The sequence below is a fragment of the Patagioenas fasciata genome, chromosome 11 (assembly GCF_037038585.1).
Source record: "Patagioenas fasciata isolate bPatFas1 chromosome 11, bPatFas1.hap1, whole genome shotgun sequence".
NCBI classification, from domain to species: Eukaryota; Metazoa; Chordata; class Aves; order Columbiformes; family Columbidae; genus Patagioenas; species Patagioenas fasciata.
The window spans coordinates 19940532-19964792 of record NC_092530.1 but is presented as its reverse complement, the minus strand read 5'-3'; the positions used below and the strand labels follow the sequence as shown (position 1 = coordinate 19964792).

The 24261-nt window shown below is 44.1% G+C and overlaps 1 protein-coding gene across 3 annotated transcripts in view; it reads right to left on the bottom strand.

Moving 5' to 3' along the window:
* Positions 1 to 24261, bottom strand: part of PLS3 (plastin 3) — a 52893-nt gene that overhangs the window by 4333 nt on the left and 24299 nt on the right. For all 3 annotated transcript variants that reach the window (XM_065846589.2, XM_065846591.2, XM_065846590.2), the window contains exons 2-11: positions 18035 to 18121; positions 10395 to 10558; positions 7884 to 8013; positions 7337 to 7469; positions 5973 to 6054; positions 5121 to 5286; positions 3430 to 3572; positions 1914 to 2009; positions 946 to 1141; positions 268 to 346 (exon numbers count right to left, since the gene is read on the bottom strand). In XM_065846589.2, coding sequence (XP_065702661.1) covers positions 268 to 346; positions 946 to 1141; positions 1914 to 2009; positions 3430 to 3572; positions 5121 to 5286; positions 5973 to 6054; positions 7337 to 7469; positions 7884 to 8013; positions 10395 to 10558; positions 18035 to 18101 — 1256 coding nt within the window. In that variant the 5' untranslated portion in view covers positions 18102 to 18121. The remainder of the gene's footprint in view (positions 1 to 267; positions 347 to 945; positions 1142 to 1913; positions 2010 to 3429; positions 3573 to 5120; positions 5287 to 5972; positions 6055 to 7336; positions 7470 to 7883; positions 8014 to 10394; positions 10559 to 18034; positions 18122 to 24261) is intronic.

Sequence of the window (24261 nt, the reverse complement as noted above, 5' to 3'; positions counted from 1 at the left end):
ATTGGGATCTCAGGGTACCAATTTACACAAGATAGGGGAAAATAAACAAACTGTCCTCACAGCCCTTAAAGTAAATTGTGAGTCTGTCAAGTGCTGGCTCAGCAAATCCTAAGCTACGGACTGCAGGAAGGGTGCAGTGAGCATCTCCCGCTCCCTTTCATCACCCTTTCTCAAGCTCTTTGCTTGGCACTGGGGGCAACAGGACACTGGTGTGGATACATCTCTAGTCCGATCTAGTTGGGTCTCTCCCAAGAGCCTGACCCTTACCCATAGAGGTGATTTACATGGGGGTTCACACCAAGGGAGTTCATCCAGTTGCGGAAGGTCCGTTCCTCACGTGTCTCTCCTAGATGAGAGAAAACAGTTTCATGCAACTTCTGCAAGCTCAAAGCTGAGCAAGGTTTGTCACCTTGCAAGGCAGGGAGCTTTGAGCAGCATAGCTCATCGATTAGGTTTTTGAGCAGAAAAAGGATATTTTTTTTCTACTATAATTTTTTCAAAGGAAGAGGGTTGCCCTGCTATCTAGTTTTAGATATCACTTTGATTTAACAGTAAGGTCTTTCACATGGGTGTTAGCTAACTGCTGTCTGAGAGCCAGGCAGCCAAATCCCCAATTAGTGGTGCTGTGAACATCTCGCTATGTCACTGGGTGCTCCTGCCCATCATAGGAAATGGCAAAACCAACTCCCCAGCCCTGTCACAGGGGCTGATGGGTTGCTCACAGTGCTTCTACAGGTTCCCACTTCACATCAGTGCTGCTGAACAGGCTGCCAAGTACCATTCTCATCTGCCCCAAATGAGTAAACAACCACTGCAGCACTGAAGCCTCAAATCATAGGTGTTATTTCAGTGGAGGTACCTCCCCTGGACACAGCCTCCTGTGACCCAAGTGTCTACTTTAGATATTTCCCTCCTGTTAATTTTATAAACTGATATGGCCATCACCTTCCAGTAGTGTCCAGTCGATGTCCTGGTTTTCAGGCTTGGTAAGTGCTGGATACTTGTTGAACAGGTTGGCAACAAAGGCCAGGTTCAGTTTAGGATTGCCACTAACTACATCAGCTGGTGTGACGAACTGCCGGCAGCCAAGCCGATCTGCCTGCTGAAGCATGTACTCCGCTCGCCGCAAGTCGTCCTTCTCCTGCCAGGTATGGAACAGACAAAAGCCATCATGGAAGAGCTTGGGCTACGAAGCAGATGGGAAACTCCCAACTGCTACCTGGTCACCACTCCACCTGCCTTCGTTGAGCATCAATCACTGATCAAGCAAAGGGATGAAGTACATGTACTAAACCCTGCTGCTCTGGATGTCATTTATAGAATCATAGAATAGTTTGGGTTGGAAGGGACCTTCAAAGCTCATCTAGTCCAACCCCTCCTGCCGTGAGCAGGGACATCTTCACCCAGATCAGGTTGCTCAGAGCCCCGTCCAGCCTGGCCTGAGATGTCTCCAGGAATGAGGCGTCCACCACCTCCCTGGGCAACATGGGCCAGTGTTTTACTACCCTCACTGTAAAAAGTTCCTTCCTCATATCTAACCAGAATCTCCCCTTTTCTAGTTTAAAACCATTGTTTGCAATTGTCCCAGTTCTTGGTATTTTACCTAGCATGGTATTTTCCAAGTTTATACGCTTTCCAACTTCTATGCTTTTTGAACTTAGTGGTGTAAAAGCAGAAGTCAGCATGCTCCCAAATGGAACAAAACCACAGATAATTTCTTAATCTTATATGGTAATTGGTGGGTAGTGATCAGGTCTGCAACAACCACTCATTTAGCACACACCTGAGGTGCATGCAAGGCCATTGACACTTAACACGCTCTAGAAATTAAGATACCAGGTTACCTAGATGTCACAGGGCAATTATAGGGTACAGGTAGTACAGCATGAGGACACAACAGCCTGAATACTTACATTGAAACCTGACATGTTAATATCAATCTGAGGCTCTCCTTCTTTCTGCCCTTTAGGTGCAATTTGATTGAGGAGGTGGTAATAAGCTCTGGAATCCTGAAATGGATAAAAAAGAAAATTCAGGTCTCCAGTACAGCAGTGAATACAACCATAACAATTCATTTCAGGCTCATCTTTAATAAGTCACTGTGCATAATTTGCTTATGTACCTTTACTGAATTACCAAAATCTGTAAGCTTAAAAGAGAGCATGATGGCAGAAATCCAGGCAGCAGAAAAGGAAACAAAAAGGGAAAAGGTTAGAAATATTTAAAATTAAAATTATGGGGCTTAACTATTTGAAGACTGCTTTTGCTGCAAGCTGTGTTGTGACAGTGACCCTGTGCTGCTCGCTGTCACAGTCCCCACAGCCAGATGTCCTAAGACAGACCTATCCCCTCAACAAGGCAACCATTCCTACTGCTACAGCAATTATGAAAATGGCTCAGTGAAGACGAAGTCCAGACAAAAAGCTGATCACAAGAAATTTGGATGTTTTCTCCTGTGCCTGCCCGTTAGCTATTAATAGAATAGCTTAAAGGAGAGAGCCCGGGGATGGTCAGAAACTACGAGAAGCAAATAGCTGCAGTAATTATCAACTGAAAGTCTGTTTAGTCCTCAATACTAAGAAGCACCTCAACATATCCTGGCAGCCTAGGGGTTGCACTAGACAAGCCAACAACTATCAGCAAAGCTGTAATAATTTTGAAGTTGCACACATGCACACACGCAGGCAAGCTCTGAGCTCCCCATGGATCTCAATTATCAATTATTTTTTCCACTCCTTTAACAAGGAGTCCACTACACTCCTCTTTCTCCTCCTGAAAACCGCTGGCCGTGTGAATAAGCTCCAGAAACCTGCTGGGACCAGTGTCCAAAAACCCCACACAGACCAGGTGTCACCACCCTCTATTTCTCACTAGTACTGAGAGAAGAGAGCCACCCTCTCACATCTCAAAAATAGCTGTGAGACCCTCTGCTCCCATTTCTACTCAGCCCAGGGTACAGGGGTCTTGTTTCCTTTCCTCTATCCAGCCGGTGATGTTTTGGATGAAATGCCATCACTTGCCAAGTGTGTGGAAGTCACACTCTCCAGGGATGCAGCAAAGCATTTCACCCTGAGTAAGCTGAATGCCATTGAAATTTTTTTTCCATCAAAAAAGATGGATTAAGAACATTTGAAAACATGAGTGATACCAGTTTCATACTCGATTAAAACGTGCAACAGCTTTGCAGCAGGGTCCCACTAGCACTGGAGAAAACCCTCAAGACAGCTCAATGCTGGGCTCAACCTCATGGCAAGAGAGAACAGCACTGCGATACCTTAAATACACCACCCATGTTAAATCTGCCCAGGGTGTTAGGGTCAAGAAAGGTCCTGTCTGTGGATGAAGGGCATCATTCACACATGCAGACACAGCCCTGGCCACCTTCCAGCCTTTTCCCAGGCATGTGCAGGCCAGGAGAGTTCTTGGTACCTTAATATCTGCACTGAAGTTATTGATTTTGTGCCAGCCCGCGTTTTCCAAGTGGAAGTTGGCCCATCTTAGGAGCAGTTCTTCTGGGGATAGCTTCATAAGGTCCTCCAGATTTTCACCATCACGAAGTAAGGCAGCCAGTGCTAGAAGAAAAACACTTGTGAGGGGGAGGAAGGAGTTTTCAAGAGACAAACCTGGACAGCAGAATTAGAGCTGCAGCAGCATTTCAGGAGGAGAAGTTGGGGACAATACCAACTACTGATTAAGTCAAAATAATCTGGGTATTAGTGGAGTTTTCCCCGGTTGGTTGTTACAAAGAGTGTGAATGATCAAGAAAACTGTGTGTAAAAAATATTTTTCATTTTCTTCTATAACAAAACTATTTGGATTTTACACACAGTCTTTTAACTGATGACAGTAAGCTAAATGTAAATGTGCCTCTTTCTCAATGAAAAAGCGCTTCCAAGCAGCTTCATATGCACTGTTAAAAAAAGCCAGAGAAATCAAGACAAGCACACTTTCAATTGGCTGGTGCTTCCCCTGCCATGAATTTTTGATCTATGTGAAACCATGTTACCACTTCACAATTAGGAAGTTAAAATAAAAGATACCAAAGCCCCTCCATCCATCTGGGTGCTCTGATAGCTCATGCAGGAATAACAGAGCTCTTTGAATTATTTGAAAAGTTAAAGTTTACATTTTGCAGGCTGTCGCACAGGACCAGGTGAGCACACGGGGAGAGCTGCAGCACCCCCCACACCAAGAACCAATGGAGAGCTGAGCTGCACCACTGACAGTAGCAAGGATGATTTTAGGAGAACCAAGTCATTGTGAACACATTCCCAAAGAGCGGAAGCCCTCCTCTTTTTTGTTTTGTGTTTGTTTGTTTTTGTTTTGAGGAAGTTGTGCAGTTGTCTATAATCTTAAAAGGATGCAAGCAGCTTTTGCCACCTTTTAATACCGTTGCATACCTGTGGCCGAATAACAGAATCATTTCAGTTGGAAGGGACCCTTCAGAACATCGAGTCCAAACATAATCTCACTCTAGCACTAAACCATGTCCCTAAGAACCTCATCTATACGTCTTTTAAACCCCTCCAGGGGTGGTGACTCCACCACTGCCCTGGACAGCCTGTTCCAATGCCTGACAACCCTTTCCCTGAAGAATTTTTTCCTAATATCCAATCTAAACCTTCCCTGGCACAACTTGAGGCCATTTCCTCTCATCCTATCGCTTGTTACTTGGGAGGAGAGACTAACACCCTCCATGCTACAACCTGCCTTCAGATAGTTGTAGGGCGACAAGGTCTCCCCTGAGTCTCCTTTTCTCCAAGCTAAATCACACCAGCAGAACCCGTCCAGCCCAAGGAAGCCCAAAGCACCACACTCATTTGCACCACAAGGCTTGAGCCAAGATGCATCTCAACGTATAGATGTGTGTTCAGCCAGTTCTCCGAGGCAGACACACGTTACCAGGATGGCACAACCCACCCACCTGAACCAGCTTCACAGCTATAAAGAGGCTGGAGAGCATTCAGCTCGGCACATGCCCCCATGAACCCGAAGGTGATCACTCGGCTTTCAGCAGAGATGAGGAGAGGGGAGGGAAGAGGCAGCGATGGGGCTGGAGGTGACAGCGCAAGCAACGTGGCATTCATACTTTAGAAGTAATCACTTATAGCTTCATTTACCTTCATTTCTGCTGAGCTCAATGTCAGCAAACAAGCCGATCTTAATAATTTGCCAGAGAAGCCCAAGGACCAGGTGGGGTTTCCCTTCCCTCAAGTCCTCTGCACCAATATTGACAACATGACACCCAATGGCGGATGCAGAATTCAACGCCAGGTTCAGGTTCTCCTGTGAACAGCACAGCAAGTGAGACACAGCCAGAAGAGATGCTGCTTTGCCTTTCATCCAGTGCCAGTGGAGTGGAGATTTCCCCCTTGCCTTTGCTCAAACAACAACAGCTCAAGGAAACGCTCCCAGCCGCTCTCTACCTGAAGTTTAACCGAGCCGTGGTGGCAGCAGGCTGAATCAATGAGAACAGAACTAGGCACCAGGGTTTAATTTCAGCCTCTGGTATTTAGTTTCATCCTCTGAGTCAGTCACATCTAGTGGCATCAACAAGAATGAGGCTAGAAGAAGTGTTAAGTTATACACAGACACACACACACACAGAGGCATCCTCACAATGACAACCTGTCGTATTGTGGAACGGTTCATAGAGACCCAATGCCAATAATCATCTTGTTTTAAAAAGACAGCACTGTATATAATCACCACAACAATATCAGGTGCACACAGTATTCCAGCCATTCCACCCATTTGTCATTAATTTAACATTTGTGTCTTTTCAACTGTACCTACAGTACTGAGACTGTCAGTTCTGCACAGTACAAAACGGCTCTTAATATTTAAATGTAAATTATAAAACTTACCCCTTTCCAGAGTTCCACAATAATCCCTCAAGTCACCAGGTTAAATTTTCATTAATTCTATCTGGATATGAATTTCAGAAAAAAAAATACAGAAATGTATTATACCTGAATTATGAATGGTGTGAGTTTCTTCTTGTTAATTGCTCTTTCATCAATTGTGTCCGGAACAGAAAGGTTGATCATCTTGCTGGCAGGAAGAAAAACAATAATATTTGAATGTTTAGTGTTTAATCTCAACAGAACTCCATGAACTGTTACAATATTCACGGCAGTAAATTTCCTTTTGCCTGTTTGGTTTTGTGTATTTTTTTAAAATCAAGGTTGTGGAAATAAGAAATTAATATTTATGTTATCAAGAATGTATTTGTAACTAATAGCAAAGCCTGAAACCTTAAACATGTTACTGGCTACTACCGACCTCAGCTGCTGGAGCAAAAAGCGCCAATGAATTATTCACAGTGCAGTCACGGTACTAGCAAAGACTCATTCTCTGTTGACATCCAATGCAGATTCTAGTAAAAAAATGCATTTTCTCCTATTGTAAAGGTGTACTACTGCTGGCAAGAAAAAACTGCCCCCCAAAAGCACAAACACTTTGAGAGCTCAGTGGGGAGTACATGAGCACAATGAATTTTTAGTCAACAAAAAATACGGCAAGTGTTTATATTATGAACTACTTCCCACTCATTTCAGTCTTCACCTGAAGACCTGAATTACTTGAAACTGGGGACATTAGAAAAAAAAAAAGTCACAAGCTAAAGAAAAAATAAAGAAATTAAGGGCAATAGGCAGTCCACTAAACATCTTCTGCATATTGATACAGAGTTACTGAAATTCCAGGCTGAGTTCTCCACTATATGAATTCATTTACATTTAAAAAACAAACCAAAACCACAAAAACAAAAGAAAACCCATATATAGAAGGTGTCTGGTATTTAACTGTCCTTGATGCTTTCTACTTTTCAGCATGCAGTTAAATGAGCTACTTTACTAACTTACTGCAGCTATTATCAAAAGCAACACGAGGATTCCCAGAAAATCCATTTTGGAGTTAATTCATAAGGTCATTAACATTCCCACAGAGGTTACTGTCTGTCTAAATATGCAATAAAATGGGCTATTTAACACATCTGCCTTCACTCGAGCTACCTGGCCTCAGGCTGAGTTTGCACCAGGACAATTTCTGCTCCTGCAAGGTACCTTCTCCCCTTTAGCAAACTCAGTCTCAAGCCCAAACAAACACACTAGACAAAAATACCAGCTCATGAAGTTGGCATCAAAGCTGAAGCATCACACAATGACAATGAAAACCTGGGTGACTGAGCCGCTTTTTATATGTGCAAAACATTATGTACACACAGTAGCCAAAAGTACAGCCTAGAATAAGATGAAAATTCCTCTAAATACAGTTTTAGGAAGTTATTTTGGTTACTTTTTTTTTTTTTAATTCAGAAGCCATCATGACTTACCATAGTACAATCCCATCTCCCACAGCTTTGAACAGGTCATCTGTATTTGGGTTCATTGGAATAACGTGCCTACAGTCGGGATCATTTTCCAGGGCTTTGTTTATCCAGTTTACAAAGGCATATTTTTCTTCCTCTAAGATAACGAATTGTAAATTTAATACAGGCTTTTTCATAATATAGCAAAAATTTTCCAAAATAAATCAGTGCACAATAGCCCAGGGAAATAAAAGCCCCGCTATCATTACCACACTATTGTATTAGTCATACAAAGTTTAAAGAAATATCACTTCCAATAACCAGAATCTTCTTGTTATTTACTCATTCCTCAACAACTTTCTTATATTCAAGTGTGACACAAGGACTTCATCAGCAAGCACAGTTAACAAAACAAATAAGCACACGTTTAATTTATAGGCTGCTAATCTTGCATTACCCTCTAATTCTGTCCTGCTCTCACCTTGACAGGAGATCATTTAGCCAACACATGGTGGGGCAGTAGAAATCTACTGTTTTGGGCAAAGAGAGGAGCTGAAAGACAGAGCGGTACCTGAATAGGAGTGCTGTGTCCCCTCGCTGGAGAGCTCCGAGGTGCCCCCGATCGCACAGATTCCTTCCTTCCTGTTAATTGCCTTTCTGAATGTTTTAGCGATATCGCTGCTTTTCAGTTCTTGGAAAATCTACAATTTAAAGTGCTCTGTTAGACAAGAAGAACTTGTCTTCATAAAATAAAAGGAACACACAAGAAGCTATTTCTTCTTGGCTTTAAAGCAAAATTTGAAGTAAAATTGGCAAACGTGAAGGGCCCAGTAAGGGTGTGGTGGTATTAGATTTAACATGGAGAGTGGGCAGAGAGTCATCCCCCTCTCTCAAACACATATTGCAAGTGATTATTGAAACAGAAGCATTAGGCATGAAGTACCTCACATACATTTACCTTTTCAAGTAGCTTTCAAGAGACCATGAGAAAAACAAAAAGTGAAACCTTTGCAGTCTGAGAACAGGTGCACATGCAGCAGTTTCCACAGGACCAAAGTTGAGAAAGCTGTTGTGCAATTTTAACCTTCCTGCATAAGCCAGATGCTTGTGTGACTGTGACTTTAGCTCACACAAAACACACTGTACACAACCCAAGAAAAAATTCTCTGTAAGTGTCTAACAGCCACATCAAATATGCAATAATATGCAACCCTGAGCACTCCACGTAAAGATTCCCCCTGAAGTGGGTTTGGGCTAACCAACGAAACACCCTCATGTTTGAGGGCAGAAGAGATGTTTTAGCACAGAAATATTAGATGTGCCATTTGTGCAGGTTGAATGTTAATTTTAGTGGCCCTGATGTCCTACAGAACTTAACAACTGTTTGAAAGAAATACATTCAATGGCTTGAAAGCCTACAGTAACTCCTTCAAAACCTAGCCCAATTAGTTTCAGCCACGCTGAAAACACAACTGAAACCTCTGCAGGTTCTCTAAACACTGCCCAGAAAAAGGCAATGAACCAGAACTGTAAAACAGAACAATGAAGTGCTTGTGTTTAAAACAGAGGAGGGGACTTGACCGCCTGGCTGCAGAGGTGACACCGCAGGGCCAGCCCACTGGCTGTCACACCTTGCCTTCCCCAGCCCTAACACAGGGGAGGTGGCAGGTCAAGATGACGATGTGGAACAGTCAAACCATCTCCTGAAGGCATGCAGAGGTTTTGCTTACCCTGGTGATCAGGCAGAGCTGAGTGAAGACTCAAGAGCTCAAAAGTTTTGGGTTTTCTCATTGGTTGCTTGGTTTTAAACATAAGGATTTTGATACAGATTTATTTATTTAAAAATTTGCTGAATTAATTACTGGTATCACATGCCTTCTTTGAAAATACATGCTTTAATGCTGAGGTACCACTAAGTCACTTGCCCCCAACCTCAAGTCAGTTCATGTCATCCTTTGTACCATAAACACCAGCAAAAGTGCTCAGAGTTAGAAAAACAGCAACATTTCGGTTTGCAAAAATCCTATGACAAATCATTGCTTCTACTATATAGCTTAGTTGCCTGTAAGATATTTCATGTTTACTCGATCATTGGTACCATTCAAATGTGACTGAAGCGATTTATTTCATCCTTCCTAGTGCAAAGTTAAAGTTATAGACCAGCTCAAACCAACAGCTGAAACATGCACCCAGCATGCAAGTGTTCACAAACTGCAAACAAACTCCGACTTACTAGTTGACTCCGAACTCAAAAGTTCAGAGGGTCTGAAAACAATTAAGGAACAGAAGGTGAAGATAAATTAAGAAATACAGAGAAAAACAGTTGACATGAAGACAGCTCCCTCAATGTACTGCACATACTTTTATTACCCTTTCAGCATTCAGTCAAAGTATAAAAAGTGTGACGGGACAGATATTGAACCAGTATCTCAGAAGAAATGTTGCCCTGTTTCTACAGAAAAATGCCTGAAGGTTAAACCCATCCTCCAGCTTCTCCTATATTGTTACTCCTTTCCTTTTAAGGCAACAAATGGATCTGAATTTTCCTACATCAGCATCTAGGTTGAATCTCTAAGTGTGTCAAATTTTTAGCAAATACTTGTAGTCCCATTAAATTGAGAAAGGAAATTATACTGCTTCACTGGGAAAACAAGAATTCATCCATGTGTCTGGAAAAAACTGAGTAGCTTCCAGTCAATGCTGTAAGCTTGCAGAACTGGAAATCTTTTTTCCAGTTGTCACCTCATGTGGAAATGGTCTTTCGACCTCCAACAAGTAGGAAAAGCATGTGGATTTTTTGTTGATGTTGTGGTTTTGTTTGTTTTGTTTAAAAATCAAAGTATTTCCCCTTTATCCAAATCTAAAGGCTGATAGTGACAGCACAGAAGACCAGTCATATGCAGAGATCTGTACAAATGTCTTATATTTACATAGCAAGTCCTCAAAAGTGATTAGTTTGCAGGAGGAAAACTCAGATTAGGGTAAGTGGCCAAGAAACCAGGTTCAACCTCTTCTAACCTCCTCCTTAGATTTGTCTAAAAGGGGTTCCCCCAGCTGCTGGAAACTCAGAAATACCACTTACATAGACGAACTCTTCAAAACTAATCTTCCCATCTTTATTCTTGTCACTGTCGATCATGAGCTTCTGGATGATCTCTCTCACTTTGTACCCAGGAAGAGGCAGGTTGGCTTCCTTGAAGAGCTCATGCAACTCATAGTCACAGATGAACCCGTTGCTGTTGAGGTCTGAGGAACAAGAGGGGAAAGAGAAGGTTTTAGAAACAAGACACTACCCCAACAGAATCAGCCCCAGACGGCGGGAAAGAAAAGTACTCAATAGAGAGAGTAACCTGCACACTGAGGACATCTACAAGACATGGAGGTACACAGGAATCCCCTGGCATACCTTGTTTGTGGCCACATCGCACAGAGAATTCATCTTTGCTAAAAGCAAGATCTGTGCAGGACACGGACACACAGCAGCATGCCCACACCAAAAATACAAAGCCGAAGTAGTGCAGTATTCAATGGACACAACCAAGAATACACCAGGAATCAAAGGCATGTGGTAAATACATACGACATGTTCTCAGAGAGGGTCCCAGCACAACCCACGAGATCTCCAGGCTTTGGGCAACAGCAGCTTCAAAGCAGAGTTGACCAGGATGGCTCTTGGCACACATGACCAAGTCTGGTGTAAAAGTTTCACAACAAAGCATGTGTATTTTCATAAATTATCTCCAGAGCTTTTCTTTTTACACCTAACTGCAGCTGACTTTGTGTGTTAAAAACAGACAGCAATGAAACACAGCACTTCTTACTTTCTGAACTGAAAACAATAAGCTGGCTCTGCATTACATTTTTTTATCACATTGATAGGAATGTTACCTATTTACCACTGACAGAAAACTGCAGCCAGATATTTTAATGCTGTGTAAGAATGCTCTGCAAGGACATTTGCTTTGACAGTCAACCACCAAGCCACAGCAGTACTACATGCTTAGCAAGACATCATCGCCTACTAGATTTGGGAAGAAGGAAAAGAAGAAACTAGTGTGACTCTGAAGCTTGTCACATCAACAGATCCCAGCCCCTTTGGGATCGTATCTGTCATGTCATCACATCCATTGACTGCACAGGGCAAATGCAGCAGCCCCAGCCTTTCTTCAGGCAAGTGAGGTTTCGCTGTCACCATGGACAGAACAGGGTGAGTCTCTCCTTCCTCAGGCTAAGCAGGCTGAGCAGACTGTGGTTCACAGTGTGGCTAGTACCCAGGCTCTGTCGAGTAGAGTCCATGAGCAGACAGAGCATTTGAAGCAGTCAGATGGCCCAGATTCCCATTCCAAGACATAAGGATGACCCTCCAGCATGTTTGGAGAGGTGGAGATTCAGGGTATGTTGCGCTGTTATCGGCTTGGTTGTGATGTTAAAATCCCTTTACTGTCAGTAAGCGGCACAGACAGCCCAGGGAAGTTAATTCAGTGCCAGAGCTACTGTCTCCTCCCCGAGGCTGGGGCAGTGGAGATATACCAACTCTGGATTACTGCTGCTGGTGGGGAATACCTGGATGGGCTGAGGAGATGAAGGTTCATCATTCTCCTACCATCAACATTCAACCACAGGCTCTGCAAAGTCGACACAGTGCCTTTATCAAAGACATCAGCTGAGCCATTTGAAGCAAAACAAGAGCAATCTCTGCATTTAAGTAGCTGCAGTACCTTCTCCTCCACCTCCAGAGCTCCTGGTGCTGTGATGGTGCGATGGCTGCTTATCCCCACCGGCCGTGAAAGCCACATCATGTTGCAAGGCACCCGGCCCCTGTTCTGCCCATATCCTGCATGGGAGGATTTTTTTCCTATTTATAGGGCAGCAGCCTCTCCCTAAGGCCATGGAATTAAATTCTACTCAAGCAACAGCTTCTGGTGCCCAAACACCCTCACAGACCAAGGGCTGCGCAAGGGAAGAGCTGCACTCACAGCTTGTTTGTTTGTTTCTAAAATGAATCCCACACCACAACCACTGGGATCAGTATTTAAACTTAAAAGAAGGTACTTTCAAGAATAATAGAAAACAAGCATGATAGTTCTAAAGTTTTGGTTTGGTTTGGTTTTTTGGTTTTTGTTTTGTTGTTGTCGTTGTTTGGTTTTTTGGGGTTTTTTTAAGCAAATTTTGGAACTCAATTTTAATGAGGTGTCAGTGGTGTTTTTTAGGTTTTATTTCACAGCAATGTTCCAGCAAGCAGCATGTCCTCACCACCACCCCAACCTTCCTCATTTTCCAGACCCACATGGATTTTAAAGTTGTTTTTATAAATTAGCAAGAAAGTCAAATTCAAATGCTTATTAGAAAACACCCAAAGTAACACAGAACAAACCTGTTCTCCCTACCATAACCCAGTCCCTAGTTCTCAAACTAAAGAAGCACATCAATTCCAGTGGATTAATAAATACATTAAACTACTTTATGAAATGTCAGTGTTTACAATAATGCTGATGAAATAAAGCAGTTTGGGTCAATGATTAATGACAGCAACAAGCTGCTGTTTGGCCTTTGATTTCAGAATTTTATTCCAAAAGGATATAAACTTACAAAGGAAAGCTTTATTAAACAGTCCTGCCTGAGATGTCATCAGCAAACTATTTCCCCTCAAGATAAATCACAGTTTCTTCTGTTATAGTTTTCTTATTACTAAATCTAACCCCAGAATATGCATCTTTTCCCCATCTCAAAGCCAGTGAAGAAAATCAGACAAGAAGGGATTTGCTAATCTCTAGGGCCTATGGACCCGAAATTAAATTTTGCTTTCACCCTCAGCCTGCCTACAGCCAACACTCATTGCTTTAGCCTGTGCCTGATTGAACTGACCACAATCCTTTGCCATGCTGCCGAATTAAACACGTAAATCCAGAAACAACCATTTATCACTTCTTCCAAACAATCCACCACCTAAAAATCTAAGTTTTACTTCTACCTAAGTATTTGTAGGCAAAGGACAGAGAAAAATAAGACTTCAAAAATACACATTGTATCCTTGACAGAATGACAGGTGTTATTTTGATTCATTATTTGGTAAAGGTTTTCCTTTTGACACATCTAGCTTAAGCATTCAGAAGTGTTTCTGAACCAAGTTTGCATGTGCCATGTCTGAGCCTATTCATAAGTGAATGGGAAAAATAGAATATATGGTATTTTGTGAGGCAAAAGCCTGTTGGGTGAGACAGCAGGGAACCAAGCTCTGAAGTCCACACCTCCAATACACTGGAGAGAAGCACCAGGTAAAACAATGCTTAAACCTCTTTAGAGCTCAGTTCTGCATAGATGCTTAAACCTATTTAGAGTCAGTTCATAGGAAGCCCTGCATGTCTTCTAAGGGTACGATCTAGTTCAAGGAATTAATCTCGAGCCTTGCACTTTCGTTGCTTTGCTTGCAAAACAGAAGCCATAAACTTAAAAACACTGATTGAAATGCAACGAAGGTAGCCCAAGCTACTGTCTGGTCATTCACACTTGCTCAGCAGACCTTAGTCTCAGCCTGAAAGCATTGGACCTGGCTACAGGGCAGGTATCAGGAATTTACTGCAATCTGGGTCAACATCTGCCCATTTTGAGGGGTTTGGTCACCCTTGGAAAGCAGTGTTTTCCCAGTCCTCTGGGTCTGCACAGTTCAAGGAAGATTTACTTCTGCCCAATTAAAAAAAAAAAAAAAGCAACAAAAAAAAAATTAGCAACTCTGCAGCACAAAAAGCCACCTGAAACACACTCAGATGTGAGATCATGTGATTCAGGAGCATGGCACCAGGAAAGGTACTGCCCGTCAGGAGGAGCCACACACCAGTGGCTCCCAGCACCTGCACTGGGCTCAGATAGTCAGCATGTGATCCAGTGTGAAGTGCACACACTGCTGAGTAATGCACATTAACTCTATCAGAATCCTTGGGTCTCAGGACCTACGTTCTCCCAACTCTGAACAACATCCCAAACACCCACTCATAACGTTTATTATTCCATAGTATCCTGGAAAAAAAAAAAAAAGTAATCACTGATTTACTTCATAAAGTGAAACGGCATCTATGTCCCAGACACTTTGGTAGCAGAATTTATGAGCAAGACATGTCTATCGGTGCAACTGCAAGACCCTACACCAAGTCACTGGTTTTGTAGTAAAGATGCTCTCATTTCAAGTTGTAGTTTCTTGGGCACAGATTTAAGTCCTAAAGCCCAGTGAATGTGGTAGTCTATGGTTTTGGCTTGGTAGAAGAGTTGAGTAATTTTAACTAGTGATTGACTATGTGGTAGAACACGGACCCATTCTACTCTCAAGAAGTCAAATAGCCTTTAGCCCTGTAAACATGACAAATAGGCCTGAAATCCCCATCCCACAGGAGAGCTGCTGCTTCGCTTCCTGCTGTCTCTGTTCTCCCTCTGGCATCACAGTCAAACATACAAACTAGCAGCATATGGTGCCTTGCTGGATGTCCTGCAACAGAGCCAGACCTCAGACAGAAGGTGATCTAAAATCCCCTCTCTAACAAAATCTGAAAGGACATTCAACAGCTGAAGAGGCTGTCAAAATAGAAGCTATCCCAAATTAAATCCTTCGGCCTACGGCCCAGAATTACTAATGGAAGAAAGCAAAATTATTTTAACAGACAAGCTACAGCCTGGATTCATTATAATCTGCGTGGTGGAAAGGAAACTACAGCACATCTGAAGTTTCCTGTTTCTACTGAAAGATGCATGCATGCCAGCATCCCAACCCTGCAGAGGTCACTGCAGCGATGTATAGCACCATCTTCTGCCCATAAGCAGGTGGCCCAGCAAAGCCACAATAAACGCAACCCAGAAGCTGCTTCAAGCTCTGGCTCAGCTTCCGGCCGACAAGTCCTTAAAATAGCTTAAATAACAGGATGCAAGAGGGAAAAGTAACCCACACATTCCCTTTTAAGGATAAATGCTCAGCAGGACACACTCTAGCAGGATCACAGATCCCTATTTGCCTTAAGCTAACATTTCAGAGCATTGTTTTACCACCTTGCAGCAGTGAACAAAGTGTTCAGCTGGGTTACGATTTTGAAGTACTTTGTGTTTTCCAGAAATGATGCTTATCTCTGCTATTAGAAGCAGGGAGAAGGAAGACAAATAAACAAAACAAGTTTGCAGATTTTGTTCTGCCATACCTCCCTTATGAAGGGCCACTGCTTGGCCAAGTACATGCATACCCATTCCTGTTCTACAGAACAAATTCAGAGATCAGCCGAGATTTGGAGCAACCTGCTCTCACTAACCTGTGGGTCATTCAAAGTCAAGACAGTTCTTATGCCCCACCTAATTGCTTTTTCAGATGTTCAAATGCTTTTTTCCCCACTGCTGTTTACCACTTGGATCACTTCCAATACAAATGGTTGTAGGATGTTGAGAGCTGCTCATGTGAGCTGTGGCTGACTTTAGTGCTAACCTTAAACCATACTTTCTCACCTATGGACTGCTTCCAGTAAGCAGTAGGGAGCCTGTGGGACTCTTGCATTTTGCTGGCTGTCAGAGTATAGCACACCAGCTGCACGGGAGAGGGGGGATACCTTCAAGTGGCATGGAAGGGAAGTGGTGACAAGAGTATGCAGTAGCACAGTTCACTGCCTTCCAGCATTACCAGATATCTCAATCCAGTCTAACCGTATACAGAAAAGCTGGTCAAACACACATCTTTAAAGTCTCATCAACCTACATATCCCGAGCAACAACTTGCCTCATGCTAGCGTTACAGCAGGTCTCCAGGAAGCCCACGTAGCCCATGAAACCACCCTGAGATACTTCCTTGTCTCCACGTCTCCTTTATGACACCCTAGAAGTCAACCAGCTGGGCTTTGCTATAACCATGCTTCTCAGCTGGGTTGCAAGTCTTCTAGGTAGTAGGGAGATGAAAGAAAGGCTTCATTTTAAACAGCACCCTTAGTCCAACTTAGTCCAACATTCACTAGAGATGCTATTTGAAGTTCCCAGTGAGAGTCAGTCACCCATTTGGCAACCAGTTCTATATCCTAGGTCAAATGTGGCTCCTTTAGGCAAGAAAAAAAATGAGTGAGAGCATTCAAGACACTCCTGACAGGTGTGTCCCACAGCAATGCTTGTGAGCTCTACAATGCCTAAAGCACACAAAACACAAGGACTAGCAGATCCCATCTCACTTGTGGGTATGTCCAGGCTAATTATCACATTTCTCAATAATACCTAAGTTTTGACATTGCTTTTATAATTTAAAACCAAACAGGGACCCACCTCTTGAGCAGGGTGAGCTAGTTTCCTAAAACAAATCAGGCTTTGACTTGGGTTTCTCCGTGTTTCCAGTGCAAAGGCAGCCAGCCAACCTAATAATTTCCCCACACACTAATGACAAAAAGCCACCACATTCCAGCCAGGTTAATCATTTTAAGTTTATCCAAGGACAGAATGGGCTGCCTGCATCCCAGCCTTTTAAGGTTTGCACTCAGAGGCCCATTAGGCATCAAGAAGCATGATGGTCACTCATCTCCCTCCACAGCAACTCACTTCCACCTGCTGGAAAAGTCTCAGGAAGAGTGAGACCGGAGAGGGAACTGCCTAAAATGCAACTTGCTACAAATCCAACAGGCAATAATGTTCCATGAGAACAGGCTGTCTTTGAAATTCATATTCCTGTCTACAGATTGCAAGTTTAGAGCATGTGAGAGTTTTAAGAGCCACCGTGCTCCAAAAGGCAGATTACCCGATGCAGATGTGAGGCAACTACCAATTTGTATTCATAACCAGCGCACAAGCGATGCTGACATCCCGTTAGGAGAACGAAACACTGGCTCTGATCACTTGTGCAACTCATTCCCGGGCAGTGCCAGTCCCGGGTGTGGTTCTCCAGCTGCACACACTGACCTCAGCTCACACTGCTGCCATCCAGCTCTATTCCCACCCCTCCCTGGCATCCCTCTGATCCTCAGTAAGCCATATCGGGAAACTAAACCAGCAGAAAACAATTTTCTCCATGATGTCAGTTTTCTCCCCATTTAGGCTTCCTGAAGCAGCCTGCCAGAGGCTTCTGCAATGCCAGCAGAGGGGGAGAGCGGGAAGGCAGGCAGAGCACTCCCGGAGCATTGCAGGCTGTTAGGGAGGTGAGAACCAGAGAAGAAATAAAGCCACCAGAGGGCAATGCACATGCATTGCAACCACAAAACATTTTATTGTCACCACAAGTCACTCTATACTGGCCAGGTAAACAGCCACTAATTAGGTTTTGCCTAGAAGCTCACCAAATGTGGTGCCTCAAATGCACATGCACAAACCAGAAATGTAGCACCTACATTTACCATCTGCACAGCTCAGCCAATCTGCCAAAACCAACATCACCAGAACAAAGCACTGTGCAAACCTTGCAGTGTTGCCTGGGCCAAAGCAATGCAATACCTGTTTGGTTATTTCTTCTGCCATCAGGAATCAATAAAGCCCACCTGGAGCAACAGGGCAAGGCTGCCTGCCATTGCCAACTGAGGGCTGAACTGCCCAAGTCCCTTCATTTTTGGTCCCTGGCTAGAAATGACAAGCCAGAAGCAACAAGTCTGCCAAGGGGCCCCTTGGCATGGGGGAGATCAGGAGAGCACCAGAATGCCCATGTCCTGCTGGCACCAGTGCTCACAGGGGTGGATAAGTCCATTTCAGATGCACAGCAAACAGGAGCAAGGTGCCCTCACTGTGACTTACCAACTTTGGCAAAGGCCTCCTTGAGTTCCTCCAGCTCATCCTTGGAGATTTGCATGGTGTTGGCCATCTCATGAATCTAGGGAGTACCTAAACAGAGAATAAAGACACTGTGTGAAACCAGGATGCATTCAAATGGATGCAGTTTTGAACAGCAGTATAGCAAGGTCACTACAGTTCTTGAAGCCATGTTTATCTTTCCACTAAGAAAACAGATGTCTAAAACTCAGAAGATGTTAAATGCATTCCTTAACAAGTCAAAAATCCTATTAGCCTTGTTAATATTTAGCTCTGTGTATTTATTTTATGTGCTACACTGTTCTGCACATATTAAGGTACCCGTTACTAGTATGTTCTGTAGTTCAGGAAAGCTCACATCTCCAGGGATTTTTCCACAACTTCGAACAAAATCAGAAACCAGAGTTAAAATATTAATGCAAGAGATACTGAGTGCTCTGTCTGCCTCTCTGTCTCCCAACAGCACACAGCTACCAAACTCAAATCATACAGATTCTGAACAGTACCTGAAAAAGGTCTTTTTGCACAAAGTAGTATACCTGACCTTGTTTGCAGAAAGGAAATAATCTGCTTTTCTATGAGAAAACTGTTTGAATAACCACCTGCCTATTTCCCCAGAGTCAGTCTCTCAATAAACCATGTAAGCAAGAGGCTGTTTGCACTGCCACTGACCCCTCCACCCTACTGAGTGAGGCATGGTGGGAACATCACAAGCAAGCACAGAGCTGCAGGCATTAGCCATGCTCAAACCCCAAGTATGCAGAAACCCCACTTTGATCAGATCTGCTTGGTGTTAACGAAACAGAGAGGATGAACCACACAGTTCCTACACCCATCTGCTACAATCCTCCTTTCCAAGCACTTGTTAGGTGCCACCCAGCCAGCCTGGACAGGAGGTATCACCATAGGGGTGGGAAAACACCAACAATCTGCCCATGTCCCTTTCCCACAACACGCATGACAGCACATCAGACTGTGCCCTGTTGGCACTTGGGGCAATACAACCAAGAGAGATTAGCAATTCATGGAACAATGCAAACAGGACAATCCCCATGCATGAACAAAAAGGTACACACTGATAAGCACATTCTAGCATATATGCTAGCTCTAGCTCAGTCTCTGAAAATGGAGATCTGGGCAAGCTCAGTGCAACTTCAAATGAGATTTGCATGCCAAGATTTTCCAGCTCTCACTTTTGTTAGCTACAGTCACTGCAAGCTGAGAAATAAAAGGTTCCTCCTCTGCCTACGGGAACAGACACAGCTGCCTCCTCCTCTGTAAGCAAAAGGAATTCAGGGTGAATTCAGATTTACAGACTGTCAGAAGGCAGGATCCCGAATGGGCTGGTTCACTGCTCAAGCAATGAGAGTCTCAGTTCCACAAATGACTGTGCTCTGATTAGCAAACCTCTTTTGTCTGAGGCTCCCAGCTGCCTTCACAAGGAATTATTAGCTTAAGAACACAAGTTTGCCTGTAGCTGTAAATATTCATTTTCTGTAACACTTCACTCAGTGTGGAAAGGATGAAGTTGTTAGAGATGGGAGCGATGGGCAGGTGTGGGAAAGCAGCCTGGGAAAGCAGCTCAGACAGGTGCCAGCAGCAGAGAAAGTCAACAAGAAGTTGCATCACTGCAGAGACACGAAGGAAAGCACATCGGACCCCATCTCCCAGCATCTGCAGGGCTGCCAGTGGACATAACAAGATGTTTAACAGTCACTAAAAGTCACCAACAGTCTATAAAGCAGGTCTATCTCAGTTTTCATATTTTTTCTTCCTTCTCTATTTCTCAGCTTGGGAGGACAGATGGAGAATTTGAACCTGAGAAGAAGGTGATACCTGACCTTGTTATAGCTGTCTGAAAAGGGGAAAGTAACAAACAAAACAGTATATGAAGAGGTTAGTGGGCCACAAAGTTAAAGTTGACAGGGACTGCTAAGCTCCCAAAGCAATTTTACATAGTTTTTTTTTGCAATGGAGGGGTATTACACTCACATTGGTACACTGGGTTGGGAGGCAAGGAAGCTTTTCAGACTTTTGTTGCCTGAGGGTTTTTTTGTTTAATAGCTGAGTCTAGGGCATTGAGAATCGTGTTTTTCATTCACATGCATTTTTCAAACAAGAGGCTTTGTCTTCATGGAGATAAAAAGCCCTTTTATCACCCTGGCATAGGGATCACACATCAGCTGCCCCACTAGAAGCCCTGTGGGGATGCAGGACCGCTGCTCACGCCTCACCACATCCAGTCCTTTCTACCAGGAGAAAAGTCTCCTCCAAGGGCATGCAATGACAGCCAAAGACAAACTCACATTTAAAGACCCATTTTAGAGAGACAACAAGGGGAAAAGAGAAGACAGAAGTGAGGTAGTGATCCCACACCCATTTTACACCCTGGTGACAAACAGTCCATAGGTCAATGCACACATAAATACAGTGTATAAGGAAGCAATTCCTGCTCCACATCCCTTTTGCTCCTGCCTTCTTCGCTCACGCCACAGAAGAAAAGCCAAGGCAGCTCCGTAACACACAAAGCACTAAAGCAGCTTGACAGAAGCGAGTGTCTGGCAGACGGTGCAGCCCGTTTCTGTCCCCTGAAGACTTCACTTTGTGCTGCAGATCAGAGCTGCTTTAAGTACATCTCAGGTTTTCAAATATCAACTCCCTTCCCTGAGAGGAGTTGTATCAAGTTTCTGTGCAAACGAGTTTTATAGCTTCTAAACACACTACAGTCACTGAATCAGGGTTAGTTTATTTGCTCTCCAGACAGAACTGCAATACAGGTCAAATAAAAGCTGCCCTAGACCATGTGTTTTAACAGCTGTAAGCCACCTGGAGACACAGCATTGCAGCGGTGACTGTCACTGGAGGGATGTAGGGGCTGTGGAGCTCAGCACTTCCAGCACAAGTGTCAAAAGCTAACCAGGATATTTGGGCAAATTAACTACTCAGACAGCAACATAAGAACACTCAAGGCCAGAGAAAAAGTCCCCAGGACTCTTCCCCAAGAAGGGAAGTCCTGGGACATGCATCCTGCACAGAGGATGGGTCAAAAATAGCAGGACAGAGGGAGAAGCATTCAGGTATTTGTGCATCTCCTTAAAAGCTGGAGGATTAATTCAATTTTGAAAGCACAGAAACCAAGTATTTCCCAACAGCCACTCAAACACTTCCAACAGAAACAGAGCTGGAATTCACTGCTGATCCAAATGGAAGAATTTGCCTTCTTAGCAGCTCCGTGTTAGTTTGAAAACCGAGACGCTTTGTCCCTCCCAAACTCATCCTGTTTTAATATCTCAACAACTGACTGATTAACAGCATAAATTTGTTTACTCAAACAGACAAATGCAGAGACATATTAAAGTGTCAACAAAAAGGTATTAATACGTTCTTTTTCCATACGATCGAAAAAAAAAAAAAAAGAGCAAGCTAGGCCTAGACTGGAGCAGTGACTCACCCCGTACATCTTCCCCTTCTCAGAGAAACCTGTGGTTTTGCTGCTTTTTCATGACAAAGGCTCCAGACATGAGAAGGCAAGTCAGTCAGCATTAGCTAATAAAAATATTTCAAAACCCTTATGTCTGACCACTAACCCAGCACGTAGCAGCCTTGCTTTATGTATAATGAGGGGGACAGGCAAGCACTTGGTCTCCCCCAAGAGCCATGGCAAGTGCCAGAGCCCCTGGGCTTGCAGCACAAGGCACTGACACAGCTGCCTGGCTAATTTGGAGGGAATCCCGGTGATTCAGCTGGCATAGCATCTGGCCCCTCAGGCTTCCTGTGGTTCACCCCATCCTCCTCTTCCTCCCTGTTTTGCAGGTTGGGTTGGGCCCTGCCAAGGGCCGCATCAGAGCATGGAGTAACTATCCGCACTCCGCTGCTTGCCTTGCCCCATCCAGCCCCTTGGCTCCTTTTGCAAGATGTATGAATCTTGGCCACCACAAAGTCTGTCCTAGTCCTTTGCAGCAAGAGATTCTCCCCTACTGCTGCACAGACCCTGTCCGTGCCGCCACCGTCATCATGTGCATCCCAGCATGGCTCTGCAAATTCTGGAGCTGTTGGGCTAACCTGGGCAGCCACTCTGCTCAGGGCAAAGCAGTGAGGGAAGCGAGTCACTGGTGAGGACTGAAAGCCTGAGTTTTCTTTGTATCCTTTTCCAGGCGATTGGGGTATTGCAGGGATTTCCTGACACTGCAGGAACCCTTGTCCATGGGCACCAGCTGCATTTAGAAATGTTTGCAGGCAGAAGAGGGCACATGCACCCCCACACACCTCATCATCAGGTGCACCCAGCAGCTCTGCTGGCTCCTTTTTCTGGTCCAGTCCAAGCAAAGCCTTTGGGGTTTTAAAGACATCTTCAAACTTGACAGCAACAGGAGGAAGCAAAACCTTGCAGTGCACTCTGATGAGTCCTGCAAGATAAATACCTACCTCTGCTTTGGGGGAGACAGGCGAGTTTAGAGATTGATGGCCTGTAAACAAAAACCTATCATGCAATCCATCCTCTCCTGCTCATAATCAGTTTGTGTGTTTCAAACAACGTTTTGTTCATCAAGTTCTTCCAAGACAGCACCATTTGTTGTGTGCGGTTATTAGCAAACACAAGGCTGCTGGAAACACATAAACTTTTCTTTGGCAATTACCTTCCAGACAGTCACTAGTCGGGGACACAGGCTGAAACAAGACCTTTTCCATGCTTTTGTCTTTCTGCGTGGTGATAGGCGTCATCCTGGTAAGAGCAGCGATTAGGAGATGCTACCCCATGCGTAGAGATGGCACCGTTGCAGTGTCTAACAACTCACCAACAGTGTGACACTGCTACAAACAAGTGTCCTCCAGAAATTGCTTCGCTGCTGCTCTTCGCAAGAATGTAGTACACATGCATGGAAAATATGGAGGTGTTTGTATCAACTCAGTTCTTTTCCTTGCCTTGGGGGGAAAGGAGCACAAAAAGCTTTGAGCAGGTTATTTCTTTGCAGTGCCAGACTTGGCCAAGTAGCTGTATCTCTCGTCTGTGGCTCTTCCCTTCAAGCAGGCTTTCCCAGCCCCATGTACATCAGGCTCAACACCAATGAAACTACAGCTCTGCTCTCAAAGTCTGTAATGCTTTAACTACTGGACCACACTAAGCTGTAACACCTGCAAAGGAATCACCAAATCCAGCTTTATTTCATTATTAATCCAGCTTTCTTTGTCCATGCATAGCATCAAAAAAACTCACCTCAACAGGCCAAGGACCAGCTACACACAAATTCAATCTTAATATTGAAATTCTCTAAGCTTGTCTTGCTATTTGACATCACTACCTCTCACCTCCCAATTCTCCAGCTTCCTCAAGCTACTGCCTTTACACGCAGTACATTCAGTACACACAGAGTACATACTTTGACTCGTCCATGCTGATTGTGCAGCCCACCAGCTGTTATAGAGCCACTTGCGCATCACAGGGAAAAGACATTAGACTACAGATAGCAATTCCTACTGAACAGGCACCTTACCGCTCACATCTTCCCAATCCCATATAAAGATTACCTTCAGCTGATGTTTTTGATGCATCTTTAAGTCAACAGAAGTCCCTATTAGTGGATTTTGCTTTATATTCTTTCGAATCCCTGAAGCTGTCATGCTGGGGGCGACAGGCTTCCTGCTATGTTTATTTTCACCTGGGAGCAGATTGTGAGACTTTGCTCCTGTTGTTACACAACTCACTGCTGTTGCAGAGGAAAAATCTGTCAAATCCATCAGGATCAGAGACACATCCTGCAGTTAGTCACTGCACTTGGTTTGCCAGCAGCTCTCTCCAGATTTGGAGAGATGTCTCAATGTGGTAGCTACCTCTGGACATGCACCTTCATCCAGCAGGTCCAGATTAAAAACCTAAGTTCTCCCAGCTAGACTTGGGTAGAATAGTGACAGAGATTTTTCTGAGCAGGGCTGGCGTAGATGCCCAGCAAGGACCTGGGCTGCACAGAGGCAGGGTCACTCCAATGGTATGGAAACAACCACAGCAACCCAGTTCTCCTATGCCTTCTGCTTAGAATTTAACTGCTGCCCCAACATACTTTGTCATCCCGGACAACCTAATCTTTCACTTTTTGCATGCTGGTCAAAGTGTTTTCTCTCCCTTTAAGACAGAACCAGATTCACTAGCTTCGATCATCTTAATCCCTTCGTAAAAACAGCCACTGACCCATCAGCCAATTCACATGCCTCTGACT